This window comes from Coregonus lavaretus (genome assembly GCF_964263955.1).
Source record: "Coregonus lavaretus genome assembly, chromosome: 5".
NCBI lineage: Eukaryota > Metazoa > Chordata > Actinopteri > Salmoniformes > Salmonidae > Coregonus > Coregonus lavaretus.
The window spans coordinates 50,129,361-50,151,544 of record NC_139992.1 but is presented as its reverse complement, the minus strand read 5'-3'; the positions used below and the strand labels follow the sequence as shown (position 1 = coordinate 50,151,544).

General features: G+C 43.8%; 1 protein-coding gene across 1 annotated transcript; it reads right to left on the bottom strand.

Moving 5' to 3' along the window:
* Positions 1–612: 612 nt before the first annotated feature.
* LOC311130159 (crystal protein-like) lies at positions 613–16,110 on the bottom strand (the record flags this gene model as incomplete). The annotated part of the gene is made up of 8 exons (XM_084162853.1): positions 613–1,065; positions 10,208–10,380; positions 11,016–11,156; positions 11,464–11,582; positions 12,430–12,557; positions 13,683–13,816; positions 15,146–15,347; positions 15,592–16,110. The coding sequence occupies 8 exons, from the start codon at positions 16,108–16,110 to the stop codon at positions 613–615; spliced, it is 1,869 nt and encodes a 622-aa protein (XP_084018979.1).
* Between the last annotated feature and the right edge of the window lie 6,074 nt (positions 16,111–22,184).

Below are 22,184 nucleotides of genomic sequence, written 5' to 3'. Positions count from 1 at the left end.
ACACTGCCATAAGTCAAACTATGTTATAACAGTCATAATAGTCAAACTGTTATAAGTTATAATATAGTCAAACTGGTAGAACTGTCATAAGTCAAACTGTTAATACACTGTCATAATAATCATAAACTGTATGTTATAACACCATCATAATACAGTCAAAAACATGACATAACAAATGTGTCTGACCCTGGCTCTAGCCCTAACCCCTCTATGTACATCTCCTGTATGTGTATGTCTACTGGGGAGAATGGGATATGCAAAAGAAAACTTCCATTACTCATGTACTAAATGGACAATAGAGTAATATTCTATAAGTCTATGTCACTGAATGTCAGCTGATGTCAAACAGTTATAACAAACACAATCAGCTTCGGTCCCACTTTAAACAAAGTACAATTTACAAAGGCTTTATATAGCATACATAAAGGCTTCATAAGGACTACATAAGTGCTTCACAAATCATCTCTAAGCATAAGTCATACTCTATAATGGTGTATACAGGGTGACATAACCATTCTCACTGTAGGGTGAATTGCCAAATGTGACATAACACTATGTATGCATACATAACCAATATCAACACCTTGCCCGCCCCATGCCCACCCCTATGCCCTAATAGATGCCCAGCTTGTCCCAGAAGTCACAGATATGGTCCCTGGTGCCCACCTGGGAGTGGGAGCGTACAGTGAAGTTCATGACCAGCCAGGAGCTGGTGTCCGAGTAGCGGGGCCAGGCTGGCAGGCGCTGCTGTCTACAGAAGCCAGTCTGCTGCACCCGTGAGGCCGGGTCCCCGGTGTGGGCGAACGCCCCCCAGTAACACAGCATCCGATTGGACAGCAGCCGCTCGGGCGGGGCCAGCGTGAAGTTGGCCACGGAGGCCGTGTCAAAGAGGAATGGCAGCTCGGCGCCGTGACAAGCGTGCTCGTAGCAGAAGGAAAGACCCGACCACACACTGTGGTCCGACGCCACATGGTCGAAGACGTACATCCACACAGCGCTGCCCGCTTTGGTGCCCGCCCGGGCCGCCTTGCGGGAGGGGCACAGGAAGACATAGTCTGTCACAATCTGGGGGTAAACAGAGAGGTCATTGAGGTCAATACAATCTGGGGGGTAAACAGAGAGGTCATTGAGTTCAATACAAGGTTAGAAAAAGTACAGTGAAGGCAGATGGAACTGTCATGTTGCACAGAGATAATATCAGGGCTATGTGATAAAGAACAAGGTGCTACGTAGAAGCATACCAAAGGGTTTTTCGGCATGTCCCTTGTTGCAGGCAAACCTTTTTTTTTGTCGGGTAGAACCCTCCATAAAGTTTCCAGGTAAAACCTTTGGCAAAGAAACCTCAAAGAACCCTTTTATCTAAGAGTGTACATGCAACTCCAGGGTGGTTTAATAACATACATCCTAGATCTTCTTCTTATGACCAGCTTAGGTTCATCCAAACTATATTTATTTTGTGAACTGCTATCCAGGATAAGGGTCAACATTCTCAACAAACAGAGAAATAAGAGTCCCTATTGGCTAGTGTGTGTGCTGCAGAACTGGCGCTCAAAGCCTTTTTTTTTTCGCTTGTTACCTGGAAACTATAGTCAGGAATACACTCAGGGCAGCCACCTACGATGCACAGAATCATCTAGAACATCTGTAGCCCTCAGTCTCCTCAAAGGAGATATATACAGAATCATCTAGAACACCTGTAACCCTCAGTTTCCTCAAAGAAATATATACAGAATCATCTAGAACACCTGTAGCCCTCAGTCTCCTCAAATGAGATATATACAGAATCGTCTAGAACACCTGTAACCCTCAGTCTCCTCAAAGGAGTTGTATACAGAATCATCTAGACCACCTGTAACCCTCAGTCTCCTCAAAGGAGATGTATACAGAATCATCTAGAACACCTGTAGCCCTCAGTGTCCTCAAATGAGATATATACAGAATCATCTAGAACACCTGTAACCCTCATTCTCCTTAAAGGAGATATATACAGAATCATCTAGAACACCTGTCACCCTCAGTCTCCTCAAAGGAGATATATACAGAATCATCTAGAACATCTGTAACCCTCAGTGTCCTTAAAGGAGATATATACAGAATCATCTAGAACACCTGTAGCCCTCAGGCGCCTCAAAGGAGTTATATACAGAATCATCTAGAACACCTGTAGCCCTCAGTCTTCTCAAAGGAGATATATACAGAATCATCTAGAACACCTGTAACCCTCAGTCTCCTCAAAGGAGATGTATACAGAATCATCTAGAACACCTGTAGCCCTCAGTCTGCTCAAACGAGATGTATACAGAATCATCTAGATCATCTGTAACCCTCAATCTCCTCAAAGGAGATATATACAGAATCATCTAGAACACCTGTAACCCTCAGTCTCCTTAAAGGAGATATATACAGAATCATCTAGAACACCTGTCACCCTCAGTCTCCTCAAAGGAGATATATACAGAATCATCTAGAACATCTGTAACCCTCAGTGTCCTTAAAGGAGATATATACAGAATCATCTAGAACACCTGTAGCCCTCAGGCGCCTCAAAGGAGTTATATACAGAATCATCTAGAACACCTGTAGCCCTCAGTCTTCTCAAAGGAGATATATACAGAATCATCTAGAACACCTGTAACCCTCAGTCTCCTCAAAGGAGATGTATACAGAATCATCTAGAACACCTGTAGCCCTCAGTCTGCTCAAACGAGATGTATACAGAATCATCTAGATCATCTGTAACCCTCAATCTCCTCAAAGGAGATATATACAGAATCATATAGAACACCTGTAACCCTCAGTCTCCTCAAAGGAGTTGTATACAGAATCATCTAGAACACCTGTAGCCCTCAGTCTGCTCAAACGAGATGTATACAGAATCATCTAGATCATCTGTAACCCTCAGTCTCCTTAAAGGAGATATATACAGAATCATCTAGAACACCTGTAACCCTCAATCTCCTCAAAGGAGATATATACAGAATCATCTAGAACACCTGTAACGCTCAGTCTCCTCAAATGAGTTGTATACAGAATCATCTAGAACACCTGTAACCCTCAGTCTCCTTAAAGGAGATATATACAGAATCATCTAAAACACCTGTAGCCCTCAGTCTCCTCAATGGAGATATATACAGAATCATCTAGAACACATGTAGCCCTCAGTCTCTTCAAAGGAGATGTATACAGAATCATATAGAACACCTGTAACCCTCAGACTCCTCAATGGAGATGTAAACAGAATCATCTAGAACACCTGTAGCCCTCAGTCTTCACAAATTAGATATATTCAGAATATTCTAGAACACCTATACCCCTCAGTCTGCTCAAACGAGATGTATACAGAATCATCTAGAACATCTGTAACCCAAAGTCTCCTCAAAGAAGATATATACAGAATCATCTAGAACACCTGTAACCCTCAGTCTCCTCAAAGAAGATATATACAGAATCATATAGATCACCTGTAACCCTCAGTCTCCTCAAAGGAGATATATACAGAATCATCTAGAACACCTGTAACCCTCAGTCTCCTCAAAGGAGATGTATACAGAATCATCTAGAACACCTGTAACCCTCAGTCTCCTCAAAGGAGATATATACAGAATCATCTAGAACACCTGTAACCCTCAGTCTCCTCAAAGGAGATGTATACAGAATCATCTAGAACACCTGTAACCCTCAGTCTCCTCAAAGAAGATATATACAGAATCATATAGATCACCTGTAACCCTCAGTCTCCTCAAAGGAGATATATACAGAATCGTCTAGAACACCTGTAACCCTCAGTCTCCTCAAAGGAGATGTATACAGAATCATATAGAACACCTGTAACCCTCAGTTTCCTCAAAGGAGATATATACAGAATCATCTAGAACACTGTAACCCTCAGTCTCCTCAAAGGAGATGTATACAGAATCATCTTGAACACATGTAGCCCTCAGTCTCCTCAAAGGAGATGTATACAGAATCATCTAGAACACCTGTAGCCCTCAGTCTTCTCAAATGAGATATATACAGAATCATCTAGAACACCTGTACCCCTCAGTCTGCTCAAACGAGATGTATACAGAATCATCTAGAACATCTGCAACCCAAAGTCTCCTCAAAGAAGATATATACAGAATCATCTAGAAAACATGTAACCCTCAGTCTCCTCAAAGAAGATATATACAGAATCATCTAGAACACCTGTAACCCTCAGTCTTCTTAAAGGAGAATTATATACGGAATCATCTAGAACACCTGTAGCCCTCAGTCTCCTCAAAGGAGATATATATACAGAATCATCTAGAACACCTGTAACCCTCAGTCTCCTCAAAGGAGATGTATACAGAATCATCTAGAACACCTGTAACCCTCAGTCTCCTCAAAGGAGATGTATACAGAATCATATAGAACACCTGTAACCCTCAGACTCCTCAAAGGAGATGTATACAGAATCATCTAGAACACCTGTAGCCCTCAGTCATGTCAAATTAGACATATACAGAATATTCTAGAACACCTGTACCCCTCAGTCTGCTCAAACGAGATGTATACAGAATCATCTAGAACATCTGTAACCCAAAGTCTCCTCAAAGAAGATATATACAGAATCATCTAGAACACCTGTAACCCTCAGTCTCCTCAAAGAAGATATATACAGAATCATATAGATCACCTGTAACCCTCAGTCTCCTCAAAGGAGATATATACAGAATCGTCTAGAACACCTGTACCCTCAGTCTCCTCAAAGGAGATGTATACAGAATCATCTAGAACACCTGTAGCCCTCAGTCTCCTCAAATGAGATGTATACAGAATCATCTAGAACACCTGTAGCCCTCAGTCTCCTCAAAGGAGATGTATACAGAATCATATAGAACACCTGTAACCCTCAGTTTCCTCAAAGGAGATATATACAGAATCATCTAGAACACCTGTAGCCCTCAGTCTCCTCAAAGGACATATATACAGAATCATCTAGAACACCTGTAACCCTCAGTCTCATTTTTACATTTTTTTTTACATTTTAGTCATTTAGCAGTCGCTCTTATCCAGAGCGACTTACAGGAGCAATTAGGGTTAAGTGCCTTGCTTAAGGGCACATCGACAGATTTTTCACCTAGTCGGCTCGGGGATTAGAACCAGCGACCTTTCGGTTACTGGCACAACGCTCTTACCCACTAAGCTACCTGCCGCCCCGTCTCCTCAAAGGAGATGTATACAGAATCATCTAGAACACCTGTAACCCTCAGTTTCCTCAAAGGCGATATATACAGAATCATCTAGAACACCTGTAGCCCTCAGTCTCCTCAAATGAGATATATACAGAATCGTCTAGAACACTGTAACCCTCAGTCTCCTCAAAGGAGATGTATACAGAATCATCTAGAACACCTGTAGCCCTCAGTCTCCTCAAAGGAGATGTATACAGAATCATCTAGAACACCTGTAGCCCTCAGTCTGCTCAAACAAGATGTATACAGAATCATATAGAACACCTGTAACCCTCAGTCTCCTCAAAGGAGATGTATACAGAATCATATAGATCACCTGTAACCCTCAGTCTCCTCAAAGGAGATATATACAGAGTCATCTAGAACACCTGTAACCCTCAGTCTCCTCAAAGGAGATGTATACAGAATCATCTAGAACATCTGTAACCCAAAGTCTCTTCAAATTAGATATATACAGAATATTCTAGAACACCTGTACCCCTCAGTCTGCTCAAACGAGATGTATACAGAATCATCTAGAACATCTGTAACACAAAGTCTCCTCAAAGAAGATATATACAGAATCATCCAGAACACCTGTAACCCTCAGTCTCCTCAAAGGAGATATATACAGAATCATCTAGAACACCTGTAACCCTCAGTCTCCTCAAAGGAGATATATATAAAGAATCATCTAGAACACCTGTAACCCTCAGTCTCCTCAAAGGAGATATATACAGAATCATCTAGAACACCTGTAACCCTCAGTCTCCTCAAAGGAGATGTATACAGAATCATATAGAACACCTGTAACCCTCAGTTTCCTCAAAGGAGATATATACAGAATCATCTAGAACACCTGTAGCCCTCAGTCTCCTCAAAGGACATATATACAGAATCATCTAGAACACCTGTAACCCTCAGTCTCCTCAAAGGAGATGTATACAGAATCATCTAGAACACCTGTAACCCTCAGTTTCCTCAAAGGCGATATATACAGAATCATCTAGAACACCTGTAGCCCTCAGTCTCCTCAAATGAGATATATACAGAATTGTCTAGAACAATGTAACCCTCAGTCTCCTCAAAGGAGATGTATACAGAATCATCTAGAACACCTGTTGCCCTCAGTCTCCTCAAATGAGATATATATAGAATCATCTAGAACACCTGTAACCCTCAGGCTCCTCAAAGTAGATATATACAGAATCATCTAGAACACCTGTAACCCTCAGTCTCCTCAAATGAGATGTATACAGAATCATCTAGAACACCTGTAACCCTCAGTTTCCTCAAAGGAGATATATACAGAATCATCTAGAACACCTGTAACCCTCAGGCTCCTCAAATGAGATATATACAGAATCGTCTAGAACACTGTAACCCTCAGTCTCCTCAAAGGAGATGTATACAGAATCATCTAGAACACCTGTTGCCCTCAGTCTCCTCAAATGAGATATATACAGAATCGTCTAGAACACTGTAACCCTCAGTCTCCTCAAAGGAGATGTATACAGAATCATCTAGAACACCTGTAGCCCTCAGTCTCCTCAAAGGACATATATACAGAATCATCTAGAACACCTGTAACCCTCAGTCTCCTTAAAGGAGACATATACAGAATAATCTAGAACACCTGTAACCCTCAGTCTCCTCAAAGGAGATGTATACAGAATCATCTAGAACACCTGTAGCCCTCAATCTCCTCAAAGGAGATGTATACAGAATCATCTAGAACACCTGTAGCCCTCAATCTCCTCAAAGGAGTGATACTGTATATACAGCAGCATGCCCAGCAGGAGGCATACACAACATGGGGCATACAAACAGACAGATCAAATCAAATTTTATTTGTCACATGCGCCAAATACAACACGTGTAGTCCTTACAGTCTAATGCTTACTAACAAGCCCTTAACTAACAATGCAGTATTAAGAAAAATAAGAGTTAAGTAAAAAATAAAGTAAAAATAACAGTAGCTAGGCTAAATACACACAGATACAGTGTGTGTGTGTGTGTGTGTGTGTGTGTGTGTGTGTGTGAGTGTGTGTGTCCACGCACCCACACACTCTTACCCTGAGGGAATAGTAGGTGCAAACTTTGCTAAAGGTGCAAACACTTTGTAATCCTGAACTAAGGGCTCGATTCAATAACGTGGGACATTGCCTTTAAATTTCAATCACGCTGTAACGCCGCACTTCAGCACTACGGATTGAATCTAGCACTAAGTCACTTTGTTCTGATGTCAGCATCTCCCTCTCCTTCTCCCCCTCTCCTTCTCCCCAGCTCACTTTCTCTCCCCCTCTCCCTAGCTCACTTTCTCTACCCCTCTCTCTCTCCCTCATTTCTCTCTCTGCCCCTCTCCCTCCCCCTCTTCTTCTCTTTACCTCTCCTTCTCCCCCTCCCAGGTGGAGCCATGTGGCCTCAGTGCAATAGCTGACATTTGTCATGACCCTCCCCTCCCCTGAGACCTGTCCTTTAGGAAGGGGGGGGGGGGGGGGGCCTTCCTCCTTTTCTGCTACTCACACACACACACACACACACCACAGTCTGACAGTGAACTGTATATGAATACTAAACAGGTATGGGAGTGTCACCTTCTGCCCCCAACCTCTCTCAGCACACTCATCTCTCACTTTAGATTCAAAACATTCAGAGAAAGTGCCTGAGGCTATTTACCATTCGAGCTCTCTGTTTCACATTTTTCCCTCACTACAGCGAATGCATGTTTCTACTGATGCAGCTTATGTATTCATCGTCTGTTGTTGTCTCTAGTGTGGGTGGATTCAGTTTATCCTGTAATCCACACTGAACATCATCTAGCCTGAGCTGGTAGTGAAATGGAGCCATATTCAGTATGCATCGCTATATGAGGTCAGCTCTCTGGCTGTGATTGGGTGAAGTTGCATCTAGACAGTGATCTTCGGTCAATTTTGCATTTCCCCCAATAATGGTTAAGGTTAGGCTAGGGGAGGGGAAGCTGATCCTAGATCTGCAGCTTGGGGAAACTGTGACTGGGTGGTCTTCCTCAGTGTCTCTCTTTTATTTCCTAAAGGTTTGATCTGCTGCCACTGTGTGGTTTACATCCCAAAGAGACAATGGCACTCTGCTACATGGGGGGCCAGTATAAAAAATGATGTATGCACTCACTAACTGTAAGTCGCTCTGGATAAGAGCGTCTGCTAAATGACTAAAATGTAAATGTTACAGACAGCACTACTAATTATTATTTAAGAATGGCTATGGGAGGAGCCTAAACAGAAAGTAGTATTTTAGCTCCCTCTGCTGGTAACCATGGGGAGTTGCACTTTGAAGAACCAAACTATCAGATGTAATCCACACATTAAAAACAGAATATTATAAACTTTACTTTAGTCGTTTTTTTACACCAGTAATTCTACTTCTACTTGAGTAGGATATTTCAGTACTCTTTCCACCCCTGATTAAAATCAGAATATTTACCTCTAAAATAATTCAGGCAGTTAGAAACAGGGTTATTGTGATAGTTTGGTTAATCAAAAAATTATTCTGAACCTAATACAAATTTGGTAGCCTATAATTATACTGATTGAGTCCGTCCTAATTTTTTTTATGACTTGGACAGAGCACTCCACAGAGGATTGAGTAAGAGGTTTTCAGCTTGGGGAGTAGGGTGAAGGTACCCCCTAGACACTTATCTTGGGTCAGTTTTGCATTTTTGTAGGCTAGGATTGGGGGAGGGGAAGCTGATCCTAGATATGTACCTAGTGAAACCTTCTCCCCAGAGCTCAGCAAGGCTCATCTAGATGCAGTGAGACGAAGCGAGGAGATGAGCAGATGTGTCCTCATCACGCTCCGAGGCCTCTCTCTACAGTCCACTGGCTGCTCAGGTGAGTCAATGCAGATGTGACTGTCTGGCCCTACAACCCATGATCTGGAGCCTGGTTAGCGGTGGTTAGCTGTATCTACAGATATTGTGGTGGGCACTTTCCAGGTCATCTTTATTGAAGCGGACTTGACCGTCTAGCCTGTGGTGAGTGAGTGGTATCTACAGATACTGTGGGCACGTTCCAGGTCGCATGTATTACAAAAGGTGCAGACGTGACCGTCTGGCCCTACAACCACTGATCTGGAGCCTGTGGTGAGTGGTATCTACATATACTGTGTGCCTGGATGAGTGGGATCTTGTTGCAGGAACCACAATATGATATAGCTCCCGAGTGGCGCAGTGGTCTAAGGCACTGCATCTCAGTGCTTGAGGCATCACTACAGACCCCCTGGTTCGATTCCAGGCTGTATCACAACCGGCTGTGATTGAGAGTCCCATAGGGCGGCGCACAATTGGCCCAGCGTCGTCCGGGTTTGGCCGGAAGTTAAATAAAGTAAAAATAAATACAATCAATACAAATAAAATAGCGATCTAATGAGACGCAAAGCACGACTGCAAAAAAAGAACCTGGGAAGCCACCACTGTGCGTGTCAGAGTTGAGAGATCTTACACATAGTTAATTGTCTGTGTGTTTTGTTACACTTGAATAAGTTGTGATATGGTGGTGAGATAGTGTTCATCTTCAGTGACCACACATAATCTTGTAATGTGTACAGATTGCCATGTAATTCATTCTGCACATTAGAAAACAGTGGACATTTTATTGTTTTCAACCATTGCCTGGTCTTCAACCTGACAATGAACATTGCCAAAACTTTTGTTGACTTTAATGTAAAACATTACTTTTTGGGAGGATTGATCAGTGTCCTTTCTACATTTTGATTTGTCTTTTTTTTCTAACATGTTTGCAGTGACATCACTGTGAGTTTCTCCCTGGCTATGTCCCAATGATCTCATCTTCTTCCTGAAGTCTGGACCCGTTCACTACTCCCTACACAAAGCATTGGATTGGTGTAGGCATAGGATAGGGAGTTTCCATACCAGTAATTTCTTGCCAAATCCATGAAGGGAAGTGAACAAGTGCACACTTTGGGAGAAAGGAGAGATTATTATTACACCCCCTGTGAAAGTCAGATTTTACCTGAGCCAGCATGTCCCGTCGGTCAATGTCCTTGTACAGGGGCAGGTACTTGCGTAGGATCCTGAGGGTGTGCTGTTTGAAGATGGCTGTGGTGTAGACGGTGCACTCCACCGCAGACACAGGCTTAGTGAAGGCCCCGTACACAAAAATCACCCCCTCCTCTGACGTGGTCCCTGCAAGGTTGTTGTACGTCAACAACATGTCCTCAAAATTGTGGCCCAAACGTTCTGGTATAATCTTGGTTGTGTTCATTAGGCACCAAACAGAAGAAATAGGGATGAAACAGGGAGGGAGGGATCTGGAATAATTAAAATGTTCTATTGAATGTTTTAAAACATTTTCCATTGCGTGCCCTAATGAACACAACCCTGGTATGAATATAACCATGGATCCTGTAACACATCAGGGACAAAGAGTCTCTCCTACAGGTGTGTTATGTCGAGTGGCCAGCTGAGAGGGAACCAATTGCACTTCACGTCTAACATTCAACTACTCAATCCAATTAAGTCACAGCATTAGCCAGCTTAGCCAAAGCCTAGGCATTGGCTTGGGGAGCCAATGCAACTCTTCAGGTCTCTGGCAAAGGTTACTCGTCATTACACAAGCACCGAACCACCTCTGTGAACTTAAGTGTGTAACAGATGTCTTCACTAGTACAGTAGTACAGAGTACCTACTTTTAATGTAAGGTGTCCTTGAGTATCCTGAAAGACATCTGCCAAGTTAAATGTATTATTAAGTGTTGATATGGGGGCCAGCCATTAAAAGCTGTTCTGGTTAGATGTGAGTGTATTTCAAGTGGTCCATACCAAGGAGGACTGGTTTCTCCTTCTGCCAGTGGCCCTTCTGGAACGCAGTCACAGCCTGCTCTTTGATCAGCTCTCCGTCGATGTAGGGCCCCCAGGTCTCAAAGATCTCCAGGAACCTGAAGGGATTCACCACTTTGGAACCTGAGACAGAGAAGAGAGAGAAGAGAGATGGGGGGGGGGGGGGGGGGGGTCAACTTAGATAGGTCAACAGTAGATAGGTAGAGGGTCAACTTAGATAGGTCAGCGGTAGATAGGTAGAGGGTCAACTTTGGTTGTGTTCCAAATTTCTCCTTATTTCCTTTATAGTGCACTACTTTTGACCCGAGCCCTATGGGCCATGGTCAAAAGCAGTGCACTATAGAGGGGATAGGGTGCCATTTGGGATGCACCCTTTATCTAAAAATGGTCAGTCTTCAGTCAGAGACAGAGAGGAAGACTGGTCTCCTACTTGACTTCATCTGGGCAGTGAGGACAGCCTGAGGACTGAGGGACAGCAGGCAAACGATGTCGCTCACAGAGCAGTTGGCCTGCTTGGCAAAGTCCCTCCCCAGCTTCAGGGCATCATGTCTGGAACAAAGACAACAAACCACAGATAGTCTCTCTCTGCTCAATGGGAACATTAGGTAGTGCCACATCTCTTCCAGGAGAGTAAGTACAGCTGGAGATGGAATGAGTGTTTTACTAGGACATGGCCAGGAACTTAAAGGTACCTCGTCTTCTTGGATAAATTGGCATGTCTAAACTAACCCTGAGGGGATAAATAATATTGAATTTAATTGATTGAATGTAATTTAATTGAATTTATCCTGTTTACTCCTTGTAGCTAGACAGGCCATATAACGAAACACTTATCAGGAAGCTAGGTGATTCACTTTTGTAGTCAATTTCCTATTCACATATGGTAAGGACTACTCATTCAAAATGTGGGAAGGATAAGTTGATCAATATAGATGATAGAAGCAAAGTGAGGGTCTCCTTCTTAAACCTGAAATCCTTAATGGTGAAACTGCCTCGTCTGTTTGGGATATTACAACAACAAAGAAGTTACTGCAAACAACAAACACTGTATTTGTCCCTCTGACATCATTGCACGCACGATAGAACAGCAGAAAATGTACTGCAATTTATTTCACTACGTTGCACGACGCTCCTCACCTCCGCTTCGTCAACAAAACAAAAACAATAACAACGGCGGTGGGGCGGACAGTGGCGCCGTTTCCCCTACGGCGGATTTCATCTTTAAGGAGTTAGCGATCAAGACCACCAGCTGAGTCATGTGTTCATTCGACCAACGGAAGAAAACGGACTGAAACAGGGAGAGAAATGTGGGATCTGTCCAATGAGAAACGCTTGTTTTTGCTACGGTGTGCCCTAATGAACACTACCCAGATGTTAGGGGTTAGTGGTCACTGACCTGGTCTTGAGAGGGATGGAGAAGGGTAGGCTCTGGAACACAGCCTGTTTGAACAGGGGCTTACTGCTCTGGACCATCAGGTGGAGGCTCACTGACTGGGCTCCTGCACTCTCCCCAAACACGGTCACCTGTGTTGGATGTTAATGGGCCATAATCAGGGTTGGGTTGTATGTCCACAGACAGAGAAAATAACAATGTACACAAACACACATAATCCTGATGGTTGTATGCCTAGTTTAGATATATAATATCCCCTGGGTGCAATTTGAGAAGTGCAGAATGATAAAGCTGTTTATCTTTGTTTGATGGAGGTGGTATACAGAACTGAAAGGCTTTCAACATCACTTTTTCTGAACCAACCAGAGTATGGTACTAGCTGTTTGTATGAGGTGCCAGTCATTTCTCTTTCGGCATGATCCAGCCAATGTGTTTGTGTTGGGTCTGTCTCTGCAGTAGGGCCCAACTAGGAATTCTGGAAAACCAGAGAATTTATTGAAAGTTCCTGGAATTTTGCAACCCTACTCTGTAGCATAGCCCTCTCTCCGAAGAGCCTCTTTCCCCACTCTATAACCACTCAGAGAAATCTCATCAGGGCTGGAGGAGCTCTTCGCTATGCCTCATAGAGGCTGTTATTCTCCCAGTAGCAGGGCGTCACTACAAATCAGTCACGACAGCACCCCGGGATATATAGAGGTCATTCAACAACAACCACTGCTGAAATACAACCTTGTCAACAAGGTATTTCTATACTGTACATGGTCAGAATGTGAATATCTAGGTCAGTGTATCTGGTGTCGAGTCCAGGAGTTTTTCCTGACCAGAGTTGGGATCAATTCCATTTCAATTCAGTCCATTCAGGAAGTAAATGGAAATTACAATTCACATTTCAATGAGAAAATGTGGAATTTAAATGTCTATTTACTTCCTGAATTGACTGAATTTAAATGTAATTGACCCCAACCCTGCACCTGACCCCAACACCAAAAAAAGAGAGCAGTTTGAGCCCGTTGAGATCATCAAAGACTTGAGGTGGCGGAAGAAATCAGATGTTGTCATTTTGTACGACTGTGATTTGTTCGATCAAAGGGGCATGATCATAAGGCATTAAATGAAAGAAACAGACTGAAACAGGGAGGGACTACGTGGACTAGTCTAAGAAACACTCAAATTCGTTTTCCATTGTGAAACATTTGTAAACATTTTCCCTTGCATGCCCTAATGAACACGACCCAGGATAATGTGTGCGTGCTTGCCTTGCTGGGGTCGCCTCCGAACAGAGCAATGTTCTGTTGAACCCAGAGAAGAGCAACCTGCTGATCTAGGATCCCATAATTCCCGGTTGCTGAGGTTTTGGGGTCTTTTCCCGAGACGAGGAAACCAAACGCCCCTGCAATGATACAGCAAGTCCATTGGTCCATTAAAAACTATATACACAAAACAACACACCCCTCAGAGGAGGTTGGTGGGCGGAGATATAGGAGGACGGGCTCATCATAATGTCTGGAGTGGAATTGATGGAACGGAGTCAAACACATCAACACATGGTGTTTTGATACCGTTCTATTTATTCCATTACAATGAACCCATCCTCCAATCTCTGCCCACCAGCCTCCTCTGACACCCACACAGATAATGGCCTTTTTTCAATTGGGTGAAAGTCTGTCCCCTCCTCGACTCCTGTGTCCATCTCTCCTCTGTGACCAGGAAACCGATGTGGTCGCAATATGTAGGAGAGTGTCAATTCATTAATAGGTGAACGAAGGATCCGGCAAAGGATGCTCAGGGGTGCGTTCAGTTTCGACAACGTGTAACGTTTAATCCAACGGAAACATTTAATGTGCAACGTTTAATCCAACGGAAACGGTACTGTACTGAACGACAAGGTGGCGTAATCATTATGCCGATTCTGTTGCAAAACGTTTCATCTGTTGCAAAATGTTTTGCAACAGAAACCGTTTACGCCAAGCTGAAAATGCAAACGAAAGTTTCTATTGGACAAATTCAGGTAGGTCCCTCCCCGTTTCGTTCAGTTTGCTCCATTTGGTTCTAAAATGGTAAACGGTTTCCGTAATGAATGCGCCCCCAGTTGAAGAACATTGTGATTACGGTGGCCCAGAGGGAGGTTGTGTATGGTGTGTGCTGTGATTTCTAATGACCACACACCCAAATTGATCAGGCCACCACAGGGTCACAACTCGCTACACCCACCAAATGGTATTTAACGAGGAGAGGACGGGAGGAGTCGAAGTCCACTTGAGAAAAGGCCATTATATATATATACAGCAATTTGATATACCCAGGGTCTTCTGCTATATTAGACAAGCTCTCAACTCTGTTCATAAATGTTTGGAATCACCATCCAGATATCCATTTGTTTCCTATTTTTGGGACTGTGTAGGGTAATGTAATCAGCAAACCCGATGCGCTTAGCAAACCCCACCCCCATACTAATGAATCACACAAGGTCTCTGCCCTGTCTCTACACTGTTCCAGGTCTCTTATGAAGGGGTTAGGGTTGAAAGAAACGATTTGATCTCAATGAAACTAGCCTGGATAAATAGATAAAGGTTGTATAGTGAAGAGGTGTGGGGTGACGTTCCCTTTAGATACTGACCCTGGTCAGTTTGGCATTTTCCCCACTAATGGTTAAGGTTAGGTTAGGTTTAGGGAAGCTGATCCTAGATATGTACCTAGAGAAACTTCACCCCTGTCTTACCTAGCCGATACGCCATGTTCACCACCACAGTGTGTGTGAAGTTACTGATGAACCTCCCATCATACAGGGGCTTGGAAGCTGAGCCAGCGATGAAATCCCCCCCATGGATCCACACCATCACTGGCAGGGGTGTCAGTAAAGGGGAACTGAAGTTCACATTCAGAGGTACAAATATGTTGAGGTAGAGGCAGTTCTCACTCACCTACGGGACAATCACGTTTCATTTCAGAAACCAAATATTCACATTTCACACGACATTTCACACGGCAAATAAAATATTCACATTATTGATGAATCAAAGACGTTTCTGGATGTTATCAGGAGATTATTCAGGACTTTGTTAATTTCATGTTTCACCGTCAACATGCTGCACATGACATACTGGTAGAACATTACGCTAAATCATAACAAAATCATTATCAAGCCCATCTGAGTCAGTCCCCTACCTTCTGAGGGCACTCGTCAGATATAGGGCCACTGCAGCCTTGCATACATGCGTCCCTCGGGTACGTGGCGTCGTACACCCCAAGCCACGGGGTCACCGGTCTGGGGGCCTTCCAGCGGTACTCGGCCACAGGTGGGTCCGCGTACGGGATCCCATAAAATATGTGGGTCTTTTCCACTGTGAGTCCCTTGATCACCCCATTGTTGGTCAACACTATGGGGCCATAGTCAGGAATATCAGGGATAGTAGTCTCGGTGTTGAGTGTATTCTGGATGACTGGTTCCTCATCTGTCCAGATGGGAATGGAATCCTCTGGATCTTCAAGCTCCTCCAGTGAGTTTGTTTCAAAGCGAAGGTCTCTGTTGATAGCCAAAGGTTGATCCCTAACTAGTAGTCCATAGGAGGAAATCCTTCCAATAAACTCTGTAAGGTCGATCTCATTCTCAAATGTTGTCGCATCTGCAAAAGACAGCGCAAAGATCAGGGAGCAAAGCAGCAAGAAACAGTGACAGCTCTCCATCTTTCCTGAATAAATTATTAGAATGTATTACCCAGGGTCTCTCAGTCAGATCAGATCCTTCTCTAGTTGCATCCTAGCTGGGGCAGAAAGCTGAAGCCTAAACTCCTACCCAGATGAATAAGGGGGAAACGCTTTAACTTCCCCTAACGGCTTTCCTTTTCATACCATATTTGGTAAAGAGAGGAAGTCCAGTGGCAAGTCAGAGGGACAAGAGGAATCAAGACGAAACTGGTTCCATATTCTGCTTATTTTCTCAGATTAAACATCCAATCTCTATACAGTTTTCTGTTCCCAAAACTATCATTTGTTATGAACAGTTTAATAGATTGACTTCTAAACTTCCTAGAAATGTACATTACTTAAAAGAAGAGTGAAGGGTGAATTCAAGTTCTTGCACAATGCACACATGCACTTCCGAGAGTAGGCGTTCCCTAACAGAAATATGCAAATTAACACTAAAACGCGCCAATAATATATTTTTCTAGCTCGTGCTTGGCTCTGCCCACCTCCTTGATTGAGTGCCCACAGTGTGACAACGATTCCCATGTAAAAGCCCCATGTGAACTATCTTGGGTTTAGCAATAAGAATCTTTGGTTCCTACAGTGGCCTGTGTAGATACTCGTGACACCAATTTGGCCAATTGGAGAATCATGGACAGTTCTCAGACAGAACTTCCCTTGTCAGACAACTGTGGATTAGGACTCATGACTGATATACTTGGGATAGCCAGGATCCTGTGATGCACTCCCAGTAATGGGAGGCAGGTGGTCTTTCCCTTTACCTAAAGACATAATAGGCTCCCATGATGTGAAGCTTAGCTCATTTTTGGGTGGTCACAATATTGCTCTGTTTGAAGTTTCCCTTAGGTACAGAACTAGGATCAGACCCCCCCCCCCCCCCAAAAAAAAATACACTTTCTTTGAAGGTTGCATGCCAACTTTCATAAAGCAATCACTACTACACCTACATAAACAATGCAACACTTTGTACAAACATATGTTTTGTAAATTATAATTAATATCTGTTATGTAGGCTATAAAAAGGTATTTAGGAGTATATTACTGACAATATGTAATTACAAGGAATGAAGGGAATATACACTATATATGCAAAAGTATGTGGACATCCCTTCAAATGAGTGGATTCGGCTATTTCAGCCACACCCGTTGCTGACAGGTGTATACAATCGTGCACACAGCCATGCAATCTCCATAGACAAACATTGGCAGTAGAATGGCCCTACTGAAGAACTCAGTGACTTTCAACGTGGCACCGTCATAGGATGCCACCTTTCCAACAAGTCAGTTCGTCAAATTTCTGCCCTGCTAGAGCTGCCCCGGTCAACTGTAAGTGCTGTTATTGTGAATTGGAAACATATAGGAGCAACAACGGCTCAGCCGCGAAGTGGTATTCCACACAAGCTCACAGAACGGACCGCCGAGTGCTGAAGCGTGTAGCGTGTAAAAATCGTCTGTCCTCGGTTGCAACACTCACTACCGAACTGTTCGTCGGGAGCTTCATGAAATGGGTTTCCATGGCCGAGGAGCCGCACACAAGCCTAAGATCACCATACGCAATGCCAAGCGTCGGCTGGAGTGGTGTAAAGCTCGCCGCCTTTGGACTCCGGAGCAGTGGAAACGCGTTCTCTGGAGTGATTAATCATGCTTCACCATCTGGCAGTCCAACAGACAAATCTGGGTTTGGCGGATGCCAGGAGAATGCTACCTGCCTGAATGCATAGTGCCAAATGTAAAGTTTGGTGGAGGAGGAATAATGGTCTTGGGCTAGGCTTCTTAGTTCCAGTGAAGGGAAAGCTTAACTCTACAGCATACAATGACATTCTAGACAATTATGTGCTTCCAACTTCGTGGCAACAGTTTGGGGAAGGCCCTTTCCTGTTTCAGCATAATAATGCCCCTGTGCACAAAGCGAGGTCCATACAGAGATGGTTTGTCGAGATCGGTGTGGAAGAACTTGACGGGCCTGCACAGAACCCTGACCTCAACCCCATCGAACCCCTTTGGGATGAATTGGAACGCAGACTGCGAGCCAGGCCTAATCGCCCAACATCAGTGCCCGACCTCACTAATGCTCTTAAGGCTGAATGGAAGCAAGTCCCCGCAGCTATGTTCCAACATCTAGTGGGAAGCCTTCCCAGAAGAGTGGAGGCTGTTATAACAGCAAAGGGGGGACCAACTCCATATTAATCCCCATGATTTTGGAATGAGATGTTCGATGAGCAGGTGTCCACATACTTTTGGTCATGTAGTGTATCTCGACTGGTGCTGCATTCATGTCGGAACTAGGAAACTCAGACATTTCCGACTTGGAAACGTGTAGAAAGATGATACCTGAGTATCAGAATTAACCAACAAGAAGTATTATGCAAACAATTTATGTTAATTTTATGTTCCGAGTTTCCTACTGGTTATGAATGCATCATAGGTCTTTGTAGGTGTGCTTAAACATTTATAGATTCAAATCAAATTGAAATGACATACAGACTTCTGTAGGCTAAAATACTTATGTAAACTAGCATTCTTTCCCTTTGCACATTGATATTCATAGCCTCCCACCAAATAGTAAACCTAATTATTTGGAGCAAAATTGGCATTTAAGCCTACCATGTTGCTCGAAATCAATATTCCACAAATTATATGAGAGTTCATCACATTTTATCCGTTCATTGACACCTGTCAAAAAAAAAAGAAGTATAAATCATTATTAGTCGATGACTTCAGGTCAGTCGTTTGTTTCCGTAATCTCATTCATGCGTACCTATACCTGAGTGCTAAATAACAGTCGCAAAAAACATGTAGGCTAAACATATACTTAATTTCGTTCTTGTGTTATTAATTGAATGGTGAATTAACGTGGACATGAATATTGATAAAGAACACCGACTTTCCTTTTGCAGGACCTGTTTCGCGTTTCCAGTTATATTGTTCATACTTGTACCTCATACGATATCTCTCGGTAAGTAGCCTGTGCGTGCTAAGTGCGTTACTGTTGTGTTTTTAATTGACAATGAGTGGCTATGCTGTTTCCACATCAATTATGAGTTAGAGACAAAAATGTATTTACCTTATTTCCCTCCCATGACTCTGGGTTTGGTTGATTTTCATGAGTGAATTGTGACACATGTAGCTTCATACAATCTGCAGGAAGCTGCAGTAGTTTTACTTTCTCCATATGTTGGAAGATCAGCAACAATTCCTTGTTTGGCAGGTAAGTAAGTCCAATATTTCATAAGCACAGAATCATGCCAAACTTCTGAACCATCCACTCTGCACTAACTTAGGCCTGTGTCTTATTCATTCTGATTCTCTACAGTTGGCCAGAAGGAAATTTATGGTTGAACACTACCAAATTGAAATCCATTTGGAGACAGGACACATTTTCATCTTTGACAGTTGCCACTACTGTGGAACACAAATTGACACTTCAATATGGCGTCATGGTTCGGAAGTGGATATTCTCTGTCTTCCCAAGTAAATATAGGCCTTCCACTCATTGTTAAGACTTTATCTAAGTATAAATACTATCATGTATCCATTAATCTCTTGTGGACAGACTACGTACATCTAAACAAATTACGGAAGATTTTTGTTCTGGGATTACCATTGGCGTTCATTAGATCATGCTACAGTATCATTATTTTTATTTTCTTCACTTGAAGGTTCACATTCCATTGAGTTCAGAAGTATACACGAACCTGTCCAGCAACCCATCAATAGCACTCTGGTGGGTTATAATATCAGTGATGACATTCTCCTTATCTGGAATCACCGAAATGTCCCTTTGAATGAAAGATGAATGTTTGTCCATTCTCATGTTATCTCTCTTAGGAAGCCCTGGAGTTGTTCTCTGCCAATGAGGTGTTTGCGTGTGAAAACAGCACTCTGTACCTTTATCAGGACCCAGACTTCATCCTCATGCTCGGTGAGTGAGTGAGTGAGAGAGAGGGGGGAACGAGAGCCACAAATGGAGAGAGATAAATAAATGAGGGAGATGGAAGGAGAGGGATGAAGGTAGGTAGACAGACAGACAGACAGACAGTCAGAAAGGCAGACAGACATGAGAGGTGGAGTGTGAGTGAGAGAGAGACTCGAAAGGGAGTGAGAGCAAACGCGAAATCAAGATGGAGACAGAATTCAGGTGACAATCTGGGAACATGGCCACTATACCACTGGTGTACAGGTCATAAATGTAGTCATGACTCCCATCATCTCCTCTCCTAGGTCACACCGTGCGCTACCCCTTGAAGCTGGAGTCCAGGAGTTCCTCCATGTTACTGGTGTCCTGGAAAGAGAAGATGCAGCCCCCGGCTGACCCTGTCCCCGTCTACTCTGTGTCCCTCTACCACTCTGAGATGAAGGCCTACGCTGCCCTTAGTGTGGACAGAACCCACTCCAACCACTACCGCTTCACAGCCCTGGAGTCATGCAGTTCCTATGCTGCCTGTGTGGAGCTGGCAGGCAGCCACTCGCTTACCTGTCTCTCCACTATCACAGGTACAGTTGGGGGGTATTCATTAATGCACACTGTAGCAAAATGAATACACTGGTTCCTAGTGAATACACTGGTTCCTGGTGAATACACCCTTGGTAGCTCTCTAGGCGTTGTCACCCTGTGTAATCGCTCCAAGTTTTCTTAAAGGTTCAATCTGTGTTATTTACAGGCCTTTTTGATGATAAAAAAATAATAAAGTATAGATTTTTGAGGAATATAACTTATGACCTCGGTACTGATATGAGCAGCACTGTGTTGTATTGATATTTATGAAGTAATTACTTTGTTTGTTACGTTTTGCTGTATCATTTCTATTCATATCCAGACCCAGAAGTCCCCAGACATTTCCAGGTGACGTCGTGGAACAGCAGTAGTGTCACAGTGTCCTGGGACTGTCCCGACAACCGCAAGTTATCCTTCTTTCTTGTCACGGTCCTACACCTCAATGGCACCAACCATGTCCTGGAGGAGAGGTCCTTCAGGCACACACTGGACACCTTTGTGTTCTCTCAGTCTGACCTGCCGCCCTGTAGCAGGGTGAAGTTTGGCCTGCAGACGGTGTGCGAGGCGGGCACGGAGGCTCGCCACAGCAGAATGGTCCTCATCAACGGGAATACTGGTAAGATCCACCTAGTTGATGCGTTGCTAGGCTGAGTGTCAATAGTCTTAAGTTGCTTCCACTCCTTGTCTCCTTCTCTTCATATGTGCAAATCTGAGGATGTAGGACAGGTGTCCTGAGGAGGTAGGAATGGTGAAAGGAAACGTCAGACAGGTGCTTTCACCTATTCTAACAGAGTTCTCTGATCATTGCACGTGAGGGGAAGGAGAAGAGGAAGCCACATCTATTGATATGCAGCCAAAGTAAACCCATAACATCCGTTCATCCAAGGCACTGTTTTCACACAATCTTCAATTGCCTTTCTCCTACTTTGCTTACGGTGAACACTTCTGGCAATGACTGTATCGGACCTCTCTTTAGTCCACTCAGAAATCAAGAAGTTGTGGCAGACCTCCTCAGGGCCGGATAACTACACCCTGAGCTGGGTGGTGAGGAACACGTCTTCTATCTCCATGTTCAGGATCTACCACCAGGGGGCGCTTCACAACACCACCCTGCTCACCAGCCACACTGTGGCCAGCCTGCTGCCCTGCAACCAGTACCAGGCCAGAGTGGAGGCGCTGTGCGGCGACAGCGTGGTCATGAGCGCCAAGACCGTACGCGCTCGGACAGGTAAGCTACAGAGCCCAGAACTCGAGGCTCATGTGGAGCGGTTGCGGGATCGATGTTTGGGTAGCTCTCATGTTTATTTTTGACTAGGTTAGGGATGCATTTAGTGGGGGACTGAATGGAGAGAATTATTAACAGTAACCTAATAATTTAATCCGCTTGATTGGTGATTAAAGAAATTGCAGTCACATGCTTTTATGTGCATGCTTTTGTTCCAATCCAACACTAATCCAACACCTGATTCAACTTTTCAAGTGATTGATGATTAGTTTAGTAGACCGTATGTATGGCAGCAGTGCTGGGCTGGAACAAAAGCCTGCCCACCCTGTGGGG